General features: G+C 42.0%; 1 protein-coding gene and 1 long non-coding RNA gene across 3 annotated transcripts; one reads left to right on the forward strand and one right to left on the reverse strand.

The window, feature by feature from the left end:
- Positions 1 to 401: 401 nt before the first annotated feature.
- Positions 402 to 14,708, reverse strand: TM2D1 (TM2 domain containing 1). Its single transcript, XM_048312885.1, has 6 exons — positions 14,477 to 14,708; positions 13,113 to 13,186; positions 10,498 to 10,606; positions 6,107 to 6,198; positions 3,337 to 3,410; positions 402 to 2,144 (listed from the first exon to the last, which is right to left on the reverse strand). The coding sequence occupies exons 1-6, from the start codon at positions 14,593 to 14,595 to the stop codon at positions 2,034 to 2,036; spliced, it is 579 nt and encodes a 192-aa protein (XP_048168842.1). The 5' UTR covers positions 14,596 to 14,708; the 3' UTR covers positions 402 to 2,033.
- A 107-nt stretch (positions 14,709 to 14,815) lies between these two features.
- LOC125330084 lies at positions 14,816 to 16,574 on the forward strand. Of its 2 annotated transcripts, none has more exons than XR_007205368.1 (2): positions 14,816 to 15,494; positions 15,574 to 16,574. It is a non-coding gene; the product is annotated as an uncharacterized LOC125330084 (long non-coding RNA). The 2 variants fall into 2 exon arrangements; XR_007205367.1 differs by having other exon boundaries at positions 14,816 to 15,298.
- Positions 16,575 to 16,846: the final 272 nt, after the last annotated feature.

Genomic DNA, 16,846 nt, shown 5'->3' on the forward strand with positions numbered 1-16,846 from the left:
GGCTCCGGCAGGGAAGGATCCCACAGCAGCTCTGATTTCCTGGACTGGCTGACACACGTCTTCTCTTCCTACACAAACACTGCAGCTTGGACTAGCAGCTCTTCCTCTCTTTGGCTTCTGGGCTTAGCAATCTCATGGACCTCGGAACTAATCATGTTTTCATCTGATTCACACAAAACAGCTCCTGGAATTTTTTACAGATCATGAAGCACAACCTGGATTGCTGAAATCACCAAGCCCTCTGCTACTTGTACACCTGGAGACACATTTTAGAATGGAATCTTGTGTAATAAGGCACCCAAGGCTATTTTTCTATCATAACATCCATGACATCTTCCTATTTTCACAGCTTCATTATCAGCTTCAGGGTTGGAAAAACAAAAAGCAGACAAGTCACAGGATGATCTTAGGAGATTTTATTTGATTCGAACATCTATTTTCCATCCACTTCCTGTCTGTTGTTCAAAGTATTTCAGGGAACAAAACTGATGTGCACAAAGAGCATTCAGTGAGAGAGAGACCAAAGGGAGACAGAACAAATATCAGGCAAGGGAATGGAGCTGACAGAGTGTTCTTGTCTCTTTGAGCCCACAAGGAAAATGCATGGTAGGAAGTATTCCAAAACCACATCTTTCTTGCGTGAAGGAAAGAATTAACGTTAAGCACAAAGTATTCCTTGTGGTTTATTCTCATTACGTGACATGTCAGGTTATGCTGATTTGGGGAAAAAACAGGATTTCTTTACAAAGCCTTCTGTGCACTGGGCTTAATGTGGGTTAAAAAGAGCCTAAACCCCACAAACTGTGCTTTCATAAATCCACTTAGGAATCTCATTTTTGGTAATTCCCTTAAAAATACAGTCTGTGGATATATTAATGACAGGTTCAAAGTTTCACTGGAAAAACAAAAGAATAGCCCAAATTTTGGTAAATAATACAGATTACACTGAAGTTTCTGTGGCGTGGGGTTCTCCCTCAGTTACTGCCAGTTTTCATTAGGAGGTGAAGAGAATGCTTAAAATTGGTCAAATAGCATGAAGACTTTGTTGACATGTTTTCTGTCTCCGTGTGTACCTACTTTTCCTGAAAGGAACATCCAGTGAAATCCTGGTTGTCCAAAAGACTTTGGTCAAACAGCTTTGAAAGACACTGAATTTATTTCACTGCAACACAACTGATCCAAAGTAAGAGCCTTTTAAGGGCTTTAGTCATACAAAGAATTCACTCTTTCGACACTCTGTAGCTGTAAAACACACACCAATTTATTTTCAGAAAAAAAAGGCATTTATTTCACTATGGATGGCTGCAAGAGAGGAAAGAAAAAAAAATCAGAATAAGCAGAACAATTATTTCTTTTTCTAACCTCAGGGCACCCCAACATCCACCCTCCTCTTTTGTGATGTGCCATCTACAGTTCTATTTTTTAAGCATCCATATTTCTACTGTTGATCAGCAGTGACCAAATTTTGCAACTTAACCAAAATTTACAGAAATAATTATTTCAATTAACACAAGTTCACTGGCTACACCAGCCTAAGATTTAGGGCTCTTTGGATTTTAACAGGATGGAAAAAAAGGCAGTTTGTGTGGTTTGGGATATTTAAGTTAATTTCCAAACTGCCACATGGACAGAACCCAAGTGTAATCCTGGCCCATCCATGCTAAAACTCCTATCAATTTCAATGGAATAAATATCAGCGTATTTATTATGAACAACTCTCTCTGCAGCTCTCTGTACACTCTAAACGACACAGTTTGCATCAGTGCAAACTGCAACAGTCTGCATTGTTTCACAGATGATACAACTTAGCAACAACCCTGTGCTCCCAGAAACAGAGCAGTCCCAAAGTTCCACCTTTGAGGTCAACTTGTTCACGTGAGGAACTTTCACATTTTATCCTCTTTGTTCACCGTGCATTTGATACGCTGTTCTGACGAGGGGTAATCAGTAAGTCCTCAGCAACTCCAGTGGACCACTGGATCCAGCTGTAAAAACAAGCTGCACCTATGGATTTGTGCCACTCCCTGCCAGAGTTAGGGATAGGTCTGCATTTTCCTGAAGGTTGCATTGGTGATGGTGAGCCGGGTCAGCCTGGCCCCATAATAATCGATGATGTAACTGGAGCCATCGGAAGGGCCAACGATCTGCAACAGAAAAAAGAACCAAGACTTTTCAATATGAAGTGAAATATATACTTTGTGCTAATGTCTCAATTACTGCTAATTTTCCCATCATAAAATTAGTCATGCTTAATTAGTCAAACAGAAACTAGATTTATTTTGAAGTTATGCTGCAGTTTAACTGTTTTAGCGAGCGCTGTCTCAGAAGGAACATTTCCCCTGGGCTTCTAATCAACCAAATTACAGCCAGGCACTGGGACTCGGCTAATCCGATGAGGATTTGAGGCACAAAACCAGCCTAACAAATGAGTGGGCTCCAAACCACTTTTCCTGAACAAAGGAGGGTCGGCAGCAGAGAATTAGGCTGATGACAAGAGTCTTTGAAATACTGAACAGGTAAGGAATGAAGAGAAGGAGGAAAGATCACGGAGTTTTTGTTCTGGGAGTGCTAAATTGATGTGGAGCCACCAGGGAGATCAACAAGGAGAGATGAAAGATACTCTCAACTGGATGTGTAAGTGCTCTGAGGCAAGATCACTGTGACAGCAGAGAAAGGAATTTGAGAATGCACACAAAAGACATATACAAAGTGCACACTTTTAAAATATTTCCCTACAAACCCATAGAAAAAACCTCCCATATCCACAGTGGCTTTTGAGTTCATCGTAGCCAATTTGCAATTCATGCTAAATGGCTGCTGCTCTGTTGAATAAAACAATTTGGCAATTTCATGATGTCACAAGATGTCACTCCAGCTGGGGATTTAACCCTCATGAATCCCTCACAGCTCTCAGGTGATGCTGGAGTTGAATTTGGAGGAGAGGTGGAAAATGAAAGTGGTAATGTCTTCTTTCATCAGCATAAAGCATGTGCAAACACAGAACCTGAGGATTCTGGGAACAGTAGGACATCTCATGCTGAGTCCAACACTCTGCCTCACATAAAGAGGTTCTGACCATGTGGATTTATGGTGCTATGGCTTCCAAGCTATTAATTGTAAGTATTTATAGATGGCTAATTTTTAATTCCAACAGCAAATATATTGATATTTTGTGTCTATATTCTACAACATCAATCTACAAGCAGAGCCAAAATAAATGCCTTGATTTTTCAATACCCAATGGTCCTTAAGGCCAAAATACTACCAAAGTGTTAGTAATCAAATCAAAGCTTAAAAAACCACAATTTGGATCTTGTTTTGAAAGCCCTGACTTACCTGCATTGAAATAAGTATGAAATCAATTAGGCTCCCAATTCCACAAAACCCTACAGTGCAGAACTTTAACAAACCTAAAAAAGAAAAGTAAAATTTAATGTAGCTTTAAGCAATCACCGGATTTAATCAGTGGTGGCAATAACATCCAAACTCTCTCCTCATCCCACAAAATGTGTGTGTTTATATATATATATATATATATATACCTCTATCTAGAAGCAGACCTAAAGTTAAATGTCTTTAATTATTAGGGAAAAAAGTAAACCACATATTCATATTTCTACATCCTGAACGCACTTTAAAGATTTTAAATATTAACAATTGATTTTTTTTTTTATGTATAAATATTCTTACACAAGGAAAGGCAGAAGTTGATAATCAGGTTACTGAAATATTCCTTTCACTGAGGCACAGACAGAAAAATCCCAACTTGAGCTGCAAAATTTGCTTATGAATAGAAAGAGACTTTCTACCACCTCACGAGATGCAGCACATACTGATTTGATTTTCAGAACATGCAACTTTGGAAAACAATCCTTTGTATAATTTTTATATTTTTGCTGAAATATGAATTTATTTTGAATACATATAAAAATAGATAAACACTTCTTTTTAACTGGTATTCAAAAATGTTGGGTTTTATACAAATAAATGAAAGAATAATAGAAAATACATGGGAATAGCAACTGACAGATGAATGTTTTATTGGAAGTTGTCTTGCAAGGCAGACTTCATCTGGAAAATGCCTTAAGAAAAAAGAGGCTGCCTTCAAATTTATTTTTAATATCAATAATTTCTTGTACAATGAAGGTAATCCAGTGAGAACTATATCTATTACGAGTCTTATTTCAGGCAAACATCTTGGTTAATTCCTCTCTCCAAAGCAGCAACGTGTCCCACAAACCACCTCCTCTCCCCCAGGCCTGTTTATGGGGCTGCATATGGGGCAGAGGAGAGGAATAACTGCATGCACACTGCAGGAGGAGCATCCCACTGTCTGGATTTGTCTCTCATGCAAGAAAAGTCCCTGGGCATCCTTCCCTCTTAGGCCCTGGCACAGGCTGCCCAGAGAAGCTGTGGCTGCCCCTGGATCCCTGGGAGTGCCCAAGGCCAGGCTGGATGGAGCTCTGCACAACCTGAAGGTATCCCTGCCCGTGGAACATGCCAGCTGGGATTTTGGGAACCCAGCAGATTTCTTACCACTGCTGCAGCTCGACTTTACTTAAGGAACTGGATGGAGGAGAACTGTTTCTGAACCTGGCATTTATTTCTGGAGTGCAGGGTAAAGTTGGGTTTTTTCTTCCTCCTCACTTCCCTCCCCACAAGCAGATCACACTGAGAAAATAAACTGCTCTAAAGCATGGAGGGAAAAAATAGTGTTGTTCTGCAGTAATAACTCATGGTTTAGTTCACAGTGTGTGGGAGAGGAAGAGGTTGCCTTCCTGATTTCTTCATACTCAATAGCTTGTTTGTATTTGTGTGCTCTTTAAACAAAAGAGAAGGAAAAAAATAAACCAAAGAGTATTTACAGTCTTCATTACACTTGCAAAAAAGATTTCAATGTTGTTAACCTTTCTTAACCATTTTTTGCCAAGGCAGAGATGACCTAAAAAATCCCTTATCAGCCACTGTAAAGGAATCCAATATGTTGATTTTTATTCTCTTCTGCTCTTACCTATTTGCTTTTCCCTTCTTTACCTTTCAACAGATTGAAAACTTGGCTTTGGAATTTTAAATACTAACTTTGGCTACTGGCTACAGTATAATCCAGTAGGGTTAAAGCATCAGGCATAAAGAATTTCTATAAAAGAATTAAGGATTTATGAATCTGTATTTCCACAATATATTAAAAAATAATTATGGCAAATTATTGTTTCAAATCCAGTGGTACAACAAAATAATGCACCTTATTGACTGTTTTGAAAAATGTATCTTTTTGTAAAACAGATGGACAAAGTAAATGCTAATTACAGAATCTCAGGGATAAAAGACATGGATGTTAATCAAGATTATAGAGAAGGACAGATAATGTCATTAAAAAGAGTTAGCATTTAATGGGCAGAAACTCAAAATTTCTGGCTGAAGTGACAGCAACACACAGCTTTTTCCACATCATTGCTCCATCCTATCTATACTTAAATTCACTCCCTTTGTCCAGCTCAGAAATAAGGCCAGTGAAGGCAGTTCTAACATAATAAGGTATTTCCATTACTTAAAAGCCAGTGGCACCATCATCCTGGGAATCAGGTCCTAAAAACATCAACCAGAGAGAGAAAGGTCTATTAAAAGTCCCAGCTTCTGCAGAATTGTTACTAACACCATGACTTATCTTGAAGGTGTGCATTTGCCAGAGTAAATTGCATCTCCCAAAACACCAGGTGTCCAGTAAAATTTGTCTACTTTTTTCCTGGTGAAGTCAAGCTTCATTTAAGTCTGGGACATGAGGCAAAGCTACTTCTGCTCCAGTGCCTCATGAAGAATGCTGTGGTAAACATCAATGCAAAGCAAAACTTGGAGTAGCAATAACCACATTTGCTTATTAGGATTTTATCTGCTGGACACTCTATCTCCATTTGTCACCACTCCAACAGAAGAGTAGGCTGAGGATAATGCAGCATTTTACCTCACTTGACCATGAAGTAAGGATTCTAGTTGTAAATATTGGAACTGTGGCTGTCAGCCTTCATTACTCAAAATATGAGTATACACATACAACTCAGTCATAACAATAAGCTTTACCTCAAAGCAAAAAATTAAGGAATAAACTTACCTAATGCAGGATAGCCTAGATAAAATCTATCTGCTCCCAACCATCCAAGAAATAAGGACAGAGCCACTGCCACTTTGTAGGAGTATCCATTTCTGCCAAAAGAAACAAGCAATGTAGATAATGACTGCAAAATATCTCCACTCATACTTTTGACTGTTAAAGTAGTGACTCATTTTCCTGCTGCTCCAGTTTTAAAAAAAAACAACAGACTTGTTATTTATCTTCAATTAACGGCCATGGAATTGATAATGTTAAGCTTTCAAACTGGGAAGGCATCCTCCATAAAGGAACCTCAGCTGCTGCAACTCAAGTGTACTCTTGCAGAATACAGATTATTCTGAAACTAAATGATGATTTCTTGTCAAGACATAATTCAGTTGCTGATCCATCCCCAGCTTCACAGGGCACTTCCTAACAGTTCAGCCCTACTGAGACGAGCCCAGGAAGCCAGGAGGTGTGTGAACACTGTCTGCAGGCATTAGTCTCACACGCAGCCAAATCGAGAGGAACAGGACAGACAGGTGAGACGTCAGCAGAGACAGTAATTGCCATGAGATCTGAAGGAGAAATGAACCATGGCCACCGGCTGAAGAAGCTGCAGGAAGGATTCAACAAAAAAGAGTAAGTCATGTATTCACTCATTACACTGTAAATGGCACAAACTCACAATGAAAAGAACTGTTGACAGTACAAAGATGCACAGGGGTAGAGAGGCACTCTCAAGTTAAGCTTCCCATGGTTAGTCATACAAAATAAACAGATAGAACAGACTTTTTCAGATTTATCCTAATTGGAACCATTCTTGCCAACAGCTGGAGCAATGCAACCACCAAACCACCTGTTACTGCAGTCCCTGCTGGAGAACTTTGCACTAATAAGGGAGCTAAAAACATATCGCTCTCAATGCTGGAATTGCTGCCTTGGCGAACAGAGAGCTTCTGAACAGCAAACCCAAATGTAATTAGAACTGAAAAATATTCAATAATTCACTGTTTTGATACGTGCACTACTACGTGCCAGCAATTATTTAATAGGCCCAAATTAAACTCTCGGTTGACAGTTGAATAAAACAGTCTCAAGAAGGACAGTAGCTGACAGAAGTCCAAGCACTTCTATTAAGCATTTTCAATGCCAAGTAGAGACCTACCTTTTTTGCTTATTATCTAAATTTACTGACTTTAAAACCTAATGGCAACAAAAAGTGATTAAATCATGACTCTTACCTCAGTATTTGTTACTTGGTGTTTATTAGCAACACGGAACACACAGGGCATTCCTGGAACCTAATGTAACGTAAATTATCATCTTTAGAACCGTCTTGTTTCCACTGTAAAGAACACTAATGGGTTTATTTAAAACTTGAGGTAAACTGTTGGAAATTGTTTATCAACTACAAAGTGTCAACAGCCCTCCAAGGACACTAAAGCATAAAAAGAGCTGTTACATAAAAAAATGGGAACACGGTTTAATTTTGCTCCTGATCACAGCTAGTAATAAGCTGAGCCCTTGCTATGCACTGAGATGCTTCTGAAAGCAGAACAGTTTCTGCAGCCTTGTCAACATCAAACTGACAGGCAGAAGAAATCCAGTATGAAGGGGAAGCATGAGAACACTGTAACAAACAGGGCTGCATCCTCTCTTGTGTTTCCTTTGCCTTACTCCTTCAGATAAAAAACATGCACAAAGATTAAACCAGTGAGTAGGAAAATGTCACATCCCAGGCATCTGAAGGAATTTCTACAACTGGGTGAAAGAGGCAATTTCTTGTCAGTTCCTCTTTTGATTTTTTTTTTTGCTTCTCAGCCTCATCCAACCTTTATTTTTCCTGCATGCATTTCTTCCAGCTGCCATGTTACAAATGTTTCCTCCCAGCTCTTCCACAGCAGCTAACAAAAGCAGGTGCTTGCTCTTTCAGGGTCTCTTGGCTCTGCTCAAAGACCTGTCCCCACTGAACCCCATGAATTTCACAGAGAAACATTTCATGGCCTCCTTCCCTGGAATGGCAACACTTGAACAATGGACATTTCAAGTCTGCAGCATCAGGGCCAGTACATATTAAGTAAAATATATGATAGATGCTCATCTGGGGGATTCTAGAATTTGGCCAAAAAATAAGATCTACCTCCAAAACATCAAATTAAAGCCAAACCTAAGCAATCCTGACTCCCAGTACTTCTTTGTCAGAACAACCTTACAAGCTTTTCCTTGAATTATTACTGGGAGTAAATGAACTTGAGCACATCCACTCACACAAACATGTAACATCTACTGGTCTTGCTCTAAAATAACTGGATCCCAGAACTTAGCCAAAACTAAATTACTGTTTTGGCTAAGGACAACGTGCTGATTTGTCCTTTCCAAAAGCTGGGGATAGAGATTCACCTGCTGTCCCCATGCTGGGACAATCCTGCCATAGGAAGATGCCTTCTCAAACTAATTTTCTGGTTAAATGATGTGCAGTTATTTCTACAGTTACAGTTTCTACCAAAACTCAGGTAAGATGCTGGAAAATCTCCAAAAAGCAGTAGAAAAGGCAGGGCTATTGTAATATTAAGCTGGAGATTCCTGCTTAAAACAATATTTCTAACACTTAGGTGACATTTGAAGTGCCTCATAAAAGGTCTATCAGTAACTGGACCACTTTTTAAATAAGTGCACAGATGAAGGATGGTGATATTAATCTTGCTGCCATTTTTTACTGGTTTTAGGACATTATGAAGGACATGCTTGTGTAACTCTATCTACATTCACAGTTGTATTTTACTGGAATTTTCAGTCCAAGAAAGGTTCTCTTCTCTTTCTGCCATACTAGCAGTTGTGGGACTGGAAAAGTCACGGCAAGTTTTTTTGGCAGTGTAACCATTGAGTATTCATCATAAATAATAGTCATGATCAAGTAATAGATACTGTAAGAAGGATCATATTTCTCTGCCTACAGACCTGGATTTTAATAAATAAACGTAAAGAAAAGCTACCTTTAAAAAACATTTCTAGAAAATATACTAAACCAAAAATATATGTATACAAAAAACCTCCAAACATAAGAATTGCCATCTAATCTAAAGAGGAAACAATTTCATTAAATTAATATAGCTCATCTTCTTCTCAGTCCCCATCACAGATGGGACTGAAACACAATTGTTTCTGGACAAAAATGTGACTGACGTCTACTTTGCGGGCATTTAAATTTGATTAGATGTAATAATATGTTTTCTTCAGTTTGCTGAGCTTTGACTGCTGAGAAGACTAAATACAGAGAAAATATTTATAAAACTAAGGAGCAGAGCTGTACTTCTGAGTTAGGCAAATTACTAAGCAGCAAGTAGCACATCAGAGTTATTTGCCCACTAGAGTGACAGGGAGCACCCAGTATCAACGGAGTTTTAATTTCCAAAGATTCCAGTAGGACAAAAGAGAAAGGTTCCAGTGTGAATCCCAGAAAAACGGGAAACAAATGGTAGTGACAGGTGCTGGCTGATCATTAGCACTGGCCAGTTGGAACATTTATTGGTATCCAGAGCTCTCCATCACTCACGACGTGCTTCAGAAAAACGAGGTCCATCATTCACATACAGAAAACAGGCTCTTAAAAGACACAGCGGATTGGATTAAACATAAAAGTTATTCCAAAATAGAGAACAGTTTCTCCTATAGATTTTGGGGGTAACTGCAGAGATCCTGAAGCTCCCCTGAAATTCATGCATAATAGAACTTCAGCTGCAGCTACAGGCACGCTTTGAACTGGCATGAACCACTGAGCAGCAGAGCCCTGTCCAGCCCTCCTTTGTCCTCTCCGATTTATCCTTGAGTCACCCTCATCCCCGTGCTGGCACAAGCACTTGAAGCCACTGTCCTGTGACTCAAACTGGGGAACTGATCCAAGTCAGCTCAAGCCCAGAGCAGCTCCCTGATGTCCTGGGGTCTGTCAGGGAAGGGGATGGAGGGTGTCCCCAACAGCTCCTTCCAGCAACTGTGCTGATTTTAAGCACATGTGAAATGTGGCCTCAGCATTTGGAGCAAAATTTTGCCAAGCTAAAGTACGAAGTAAAGCAAAGGTAAAGTAATAAGGTAAAGCAAAGAGATAAAAATAACTAAACAACAACAAAAAAGCGCTGGCAGAGACAGATTTCCTTATGAACACGCATGTTCAGAGCAACCTGGTCTAGTGGAAGGTGTTCCTGGCCATGGCAGGGGGATGGAATGAGATGGGCTTCAAGGTTCCTCCCAATCCAAACCATTCTATGACCCTGTGTTGCATCCTTATAGTGTTTATTAGAGGATTAACTACTGGGCAAAATGTGCATGGTTCTGTTTTACTTCTATTTGCCTTCTGCCAACACATCATACAGTTTTGGACAAACTTCAGATTTTCAAAACCAAAGAGTACTCACACATTGCGACACTCAATAGGCTTGTAAAATCCAACTTCTTGTCCCGTGAAGACTTTCTCTATGCCAAGGTGATCTTTGCAAGTAATATTTGGTGCTGGCAGACATTGAACTGAGGACAAAAAATGATTTGAAATTAAGCAGTAACTGACACTCAGAGCAGTTTTCTGACAACACACAAGTGAAACAAATTAAGTTCTACTGTGCAACAGTCTTGATACAAAGCACAGTTCACACACAATTACTTGTTTAAAAATACTTTTTAAGCCAGCCCTACCACTAACTTGTAGTTTTTCCTTGCTACATATTAAGCAAAGTATAGAAACCTAATTGCTGCCCCAATTCTTTTGTATTTTCCACTCTGGCTTCAATATGAGTCAATGAGAAACCTGAACCTGATGTACAGAAAACATTTTCATCGTGAAAACAGTCAAACATTGGAACAGGTTGCCCAGAGGAGCCATGCCATTACCATCCCTGGAGGGTTTCAAGATCTGACTGCACAAAGCCCTGAGCAACCTGGTTGGAGTTCAGTGCCAGCACTGTTTTGAGCAGGAGGCTGGACTACGCAACTTCCTGAGGAGTCTTTCTACCCAAATTATTCCATTATTCTTGACTCTTAGGGGAACCAAAGTGGAAAGCACAGCTGAAAGTCACACCTGCTAAAAGCTTGCAATATATTACCAGAATACTAGTCACTCTCCAATGCTGTAGTCTGTTGTTTTAAGGGAAAAAAAAATCAGTCCTTTACCCACTTTCTATCAGCTTTCAGTACTTGTGAGTCCTGTTGGTTAATTCCAACAAAACTGCAAGCCAGGTTTAACATTCCTTCCAGATATTCCAGTAATACACACAGGCAAGAGATGGATATTTTTTAATGCCCATCTATGCTGCATGGAAACAAAGAAATAAAATAGTATTTGAGTTATGTCTGGACTTAACTGCTATAAAATCTTACATGGATTATATACCGCATCCCTGGAAGTGTCCAAGGCCAGGTTGGACAGGACTTGGAGCAAGCTGGGACAGTGGGAGGTGTCCCTGCCCATGGCAGAGGGTGGAATGAGATGAGCTTTAAGGTCCCTTCCAACCCAAACCATTCCATGATGCTACTGATCAATATGCCTAATCTAAGGCTATTAAAAAAACCCACATTATTTCTTGTAAAGTAAATTAAGCAAAGAATTTTTTCTGTTATTAGAAGAAACCCAGCGCAGTTAAAATATATTGATACAGGAAAAGCCACAGTTTTCTTCTCAGTGTCACTCCAAAGACCCCAAACCTTCTACTCAATGACACCACTTTGATGCTTTGAATTAAAGCCCTGTTTGTCTGGGTGAGGGATCCCAGAAAGTGATGAGAAATTGCAGTGTTTCAAGCATGATCCAGAAATTAACTTTTTATTACTTAATAATACTGAAAAAATAAGAAAATTCAAATACTCTGAGGACAATCTAAAAACTGGTGTGTGTGTGCGTAAAACTGCTACACAAAGAAAACAGTGTTAATTAATTCAGCAACTTGTTCTACTCTGAAGCTCATCTCCTGTTCAAAAGTGCAGTGTATTAAATACAATCACATGGCAAATAGTTAAATAACTGATAATCCTGAGTAGTGATCTATCTCAAACTATGCAATATCCTTTCTGCTCTCTGACTGTCCATTTAGAGTCAGGGACACAATGTCAAAATGATGGAAAGAACTGAAAAAACTTTTAAAAGGATCCATTTTGCAAAGTATTTTCATCCAGTGCCTGATATTGTCTGGAAAGCCTTCACTATCCCAGAAGAAAATCATTCAGCACTTATAGGAAGCAAAATATGAAAGACCACAAGCACACACATGAATTTTGTGGACTCCCCATCCCTGGCAGTGTCCAAGGCCAGGCTGGACGGGGCTTGGAGCAACCTGGGCTAGTGGAAGGTGTCCCTGCCCATGGCAAGGGGTGGGACTGGATGAGCTTTAAGGTCCCTCCCAACACAAACTATTCTGTAATTCCATGATTTTAAAACAAGGGTGCACATAAAGCGAAATTGCTGTGCTATCAAACACAGACCGTTTATTTCAATGCCTGAGAACACCAAAGAAGTTAAGCACAGGTAGGAAACCAAGTAATCAATTTATGAATTTTTCTGTTGTATTCTGAAATATGTCAGAACTGAACATCAAATAAAAATGTGCTTTCAAAATAGAACCTCACGCACCAAAACCTGGTGATGATGGAAGGCACAATGTTGCATTAAGAAAAAAACCCTAAAAAATTAGAAGATTTTGAAGGCTGTTCTGTCACATGTCAATTCTTTTAATAATTATATGCAAAATCAGTATGACAGGAATGGTTTGTTTTAATCACAGTAGTGCAGGACAGAGCCTAAAGGGTGTAACATACATTGAAGAGATTTACCAGAAACCTCACTTACAAAAGTACCAATCAGAGACAGTGTATTTATTCATTTCTAGTAGAGTACCCAATCCACACAAGTGTTTTGGGCTTTCAGACTAATGATATTACTAATCCCATCTTTAATAAAGCTCAGCTAGTAGATATAGAAATGCGTAAATTGAACACTTCCTTGAAAAAAAGGTAGTTAATCAATATATAAGTTAGAAATCCTTACCATATGCCGTGTGATTTGTGCAATTCATTGGTTCTTGTGTGCTATTGTCTATTTTAGGCTCATCACACATATACGTTCAGGTAATTGAGGAAAACAGTTCTCATATCAAACACTACAACAGGTTTAACAGTAATTTATTCCACCCTCTTTAAACCCCGAGGATTTAAGATGCACCTTGATGTTGGTTCCTACCCAGCCCCCAAAAGAGGAGCAGCACATTACCATGCAGCAAATCTGCTAATCCAATTTAATACACCAATATATCGCATAAGCCCCACGTTTAATTAGTGCTGCAGTCAGCACTACCTAAAGGAACTACACTATTTATCAGTTACAGCCTCTGTATTTGGAGGCAACAAGGTAGCACATGCCTCATCTGGTCTTGTTCCCTTATTTAAATACCACAGTGCCTTGAAATTGAGGCATTTGGTTGAGAAAATTTAATCTACAGGAACAGACAAAATTCTACGAATGCGTAAAAATGAGCATATGAAGCGCCAGGAATTTGGTGCAGGAACAAACTGAGCAGGAACTGACTTCCAGAGGTCTCAACTCCCACAGCCAAGTAAAGCAGGAGATGAAGCGAGTTTTTTCCAAGATTTGCTTTCCTGACACTTTTGATCATCAAAAACTTGTCAGCTGCCATCAACCAGCATGTTCTGGGGAGGGCAAGAGGTGCCTTGGAGAGCCAGGAGCCTCACACCTCCTGCTCCCTGTGCACTGCATAGAAACACATTATTTTGTAATAAAATGGCAAAGTCTCCACGTCTCACTCCAGAGTCCTGCAAATAATAAATAAGGCAGAGTGGTAGCAGACCGGACTCTCTCATCCCATGGGAATCTCTTTGAAGGACACCCCAAGCGTGCACGGGGGCACACACAGTATCACCAGAAATCACGAAATTAATTAGGTTGGAAAAGCCCTCTGAGTCCATCGAGTCCAACCCGTGACCGATGCCCACACTGTCACCCAGACAACAGCACTGAGTGCCACAGCCAGTCGTTCTTTGAACACCTCCAGGGACGGAACCCGCCACAGCCCCTTCCGATGTCTAATCACCCTTTTTGTGAAGAAATTTCTTCTGATGTTCAACCTGAGCCTCCCCTGGCGCAGCTTGAGGCCGTGACCTCAATTCCCACACCCTGAGGAGCCCTGTCCCGCTCCTGCCAGCCGAGACCCTCTAAGGGCTCCCAACCTGAGGCTTTCCCTCATCCCACCTTCCCCCCGCCCTGCCCGGCACTTCACGGCCCCCACTGCCCCTTCCCCTCCCCACGAGCGGTGCCCCCCCCCTCACACCGGGCCCGTCGCCACAACAACAGCCCCCGATCCGACCGCGGCCCCGGCCCGGCCCCGCTCAGGATATTGCCCCAGCCGCAGCTCCTCGCACTTGAGCGGCGGCTCCGAGCCCGCTGCTCCCTCCAGGGCTGCGAACCAGAGGAGAAGCAGGACCAGCGCCTCAGCCGCGCCGCTCCGGGCGGCCATGACGGCACCGCCGCCGCCGTCAGCTGACGCGGGGAGGAGCGGAGCGGCCCCGCCGCGGGGAGAGCCCGTGCTAGCCGCGAGGAGAAACGGAGGGGGACCCCGAGGTGTTCGTGGGGTGCTGAGGGAGTGGGTTGGGCTTTTTGCGGGGCTTAAGTGTTTTTTGGGGTGGTGGGGAGGCTGACCTCATTAAATATGGCGGCCGAGGCCGCGCTGAGGGCAGAGCGCGCCCGTACTCAAGATGGCGCTCGCAGGGCCCGGCGGAGGGACGGGCGGGGTCGCGCCCCGAGTAAAGATGGCCGCGCCCGCCGGCACCGGCCACGCGTTTGCCCGCAGCTAAGATGTCGGGCGTTCGGGGCCGCGGCCCCGCGGCGGTGCGGGGATAGCGGGGGACCCGTGAGGAGCCCTGAGGCGGCTCTCGGAGCGGGGCTTGGGCCGCTCCGGGTGCTGGCACCGCGGGCGGGACGCGCCCTGAACCGAGCGGCGGGGCCGGGTGAGGGAGGAACATGAGGTGAACCCTCCCCGCTCTTCCAGACACCGACGCTATAGCCTTGGCCCACCCGCTGAAATCGCACCTCTGCGTGTCCCCAGTGGTGTCTGGAGTTTGCTGGGTACTTGAAAAATAAGTTGAAAAAGCCCAGCCGAAGTTAAAGGGGTGACCTGCCAAACCTGGTTAACCCGGACTGGCACAACCCCCGTCATCCAGGTGGGCCTGGTGTGCTGATACTGTGTTCAGCATGCCCACAGCAGTCGGATTAGAGAAATAATTTCAAATTCTTCCCTATTTTCACATAAAACTGTGACTGCATTGTTAAAAATGCTGTTTATTTCAATTTTTAAATGAGTACTGAATTCCTGAAGCAGGCAAGCTTTTATCTTCATCCGCGTTTGCTCTTCGTAAGGTATTTTGTGGTGATTACAAACCTTTTCCTTTTCTCACTACCTTGACAGCTATTTATTTTTCTATTGTGATTATTTCAGGTTTTTCTAGTGTTTGAAGGCATCAATTTTCCACTTATGAACTGCTAGGGATCCTGGAGTGTTTATAGGAGATGGAGAAGTCGTTTGGAGGAAACACACCCAGGAGAGGCAACACCACTGTCCTAAGTTTACATTTGCTCAAGAAGCATTTCCTGAAAAACAAGTAGGGACCTAAAAACTGGAAAACTGAACCTAACAAGCTGGGAAAGCAACTCTGAAATAGTACTTAGGAGAACATCATCGTTACCCATCCCTTCTGGAAGTCTTTTGGGTTTTCTGGGCATTCTTTTGGTGCACGGTGACTTGTCTGGAGCCTGTCAGTACCAAAGAAGGGTTTGTCCCAGTCCCAGATATTCCAAGAATCCGTGGAAACGCAGATTAAAAACGTGTGGATGGCTGACAAAGAGCTCAGCCAGCAATGTGAAATAGTGCCATCTAACAGCTTTTTGGGAGATGCGTGTAAACTGAATTGGCAGCCTGGAGTTCAGCAGGCAAAGTATGCAAATGGAAATTGATACTCCTCTCAGCAACTGGAAGCGAAAGGGCAGGGCCGGAGCGCGCTCCGGGATGAACTCAGCCCTCGGAGATGGAGACAGAGGTGCACTGATGGGAAAAGTGCCCGGCTCTTCTGTCGGCAGCGCGTCCCTCGGATGGATAAATACACCACTCGCTGTTCATCACTGTCAAGAAAATTGTCACTTCTCACGAGCGCCACATTAATTAAAACTGAGAGTAAGGACTGGGAAGTTGAGCATTCAGAATCCTTTGAAAGGGGGATGGAATGGTGTGTTCTTAGCGTGTCGCGTGCTCTGGTGCAACTGCTGCTGCTCAGTGAAACGAAACGGGTGCCAGAATGAGGGGAAATCAATCTGAACTCATGAGAAATTGATTTCCAAACCTCTTGTAGCCCTTACCCTGTGCAACCAACAGGGCTGTGTAAGGTCAGCAGATGGGCTCGTGAAACTGTGTAGCAGAATAAAAATTGTATTTATCTACTTTAATTTGACTATTTTATGTGTGTACATATGTAATTTTAAAAAGTCAGAAAGCAGACTAATGTACAGGTTTCAGAATGCACACAGTTCACCCAATTAATTTCAACTAAAATGGTGCCTGTTCAGTATCTCGTGATTAGCAGGAGGAAAATTTTACTTTTATTGCCATCCTGGGCAACGTTCTGTGTGGTGGAAGTCACAGAGACATGGTGTGTTTTGGGGTGCTGTAGGGGAAGTCTTGCAATCCCTTTACTCCATACGAGTTTTCCTATGGTTTT

Source organism: Corvus hawaiiensis, chromosome 9, assembly GCF_020740725.1.
Source record: "Corvus hawaiiensis isolate bCorHaw1 chromosome 9, bCorHaw1.pri.cur, whole genome shotgun sequence".
Classification (NCBI taxonomy): Eukaryota; Metazoa; Chordata; class Aves; order Passeriformes; family Corvidae; genus Corvus; species Corvus hawaiiensis.

Bases quoted from the DNA above. Each gene is read 5' to 3' on its own strand.
- TM2D1 (XM_048312885.1), bottom strand. From the start codon at position 14,595: ATGGCCGCCCGGAGCGGCGCGGCTGAGGCGCTGGTCCTGCTTCTCCTC. The intron at 13,187-14,476 runs ATATCCTGAGCG...AATTACCTGAAC, and splicing joins GAGGAGCTGCGGCTGGGGCA to GTATATGTGTGATGAGCCTA. The intron at 6,199-10,497 runs GTGAGTACTCTT...TTCTTTTGGCAG, and splicing joins CCTATTGAGTGTCGCAATGT to AAATGGATACTCCTACAAAG.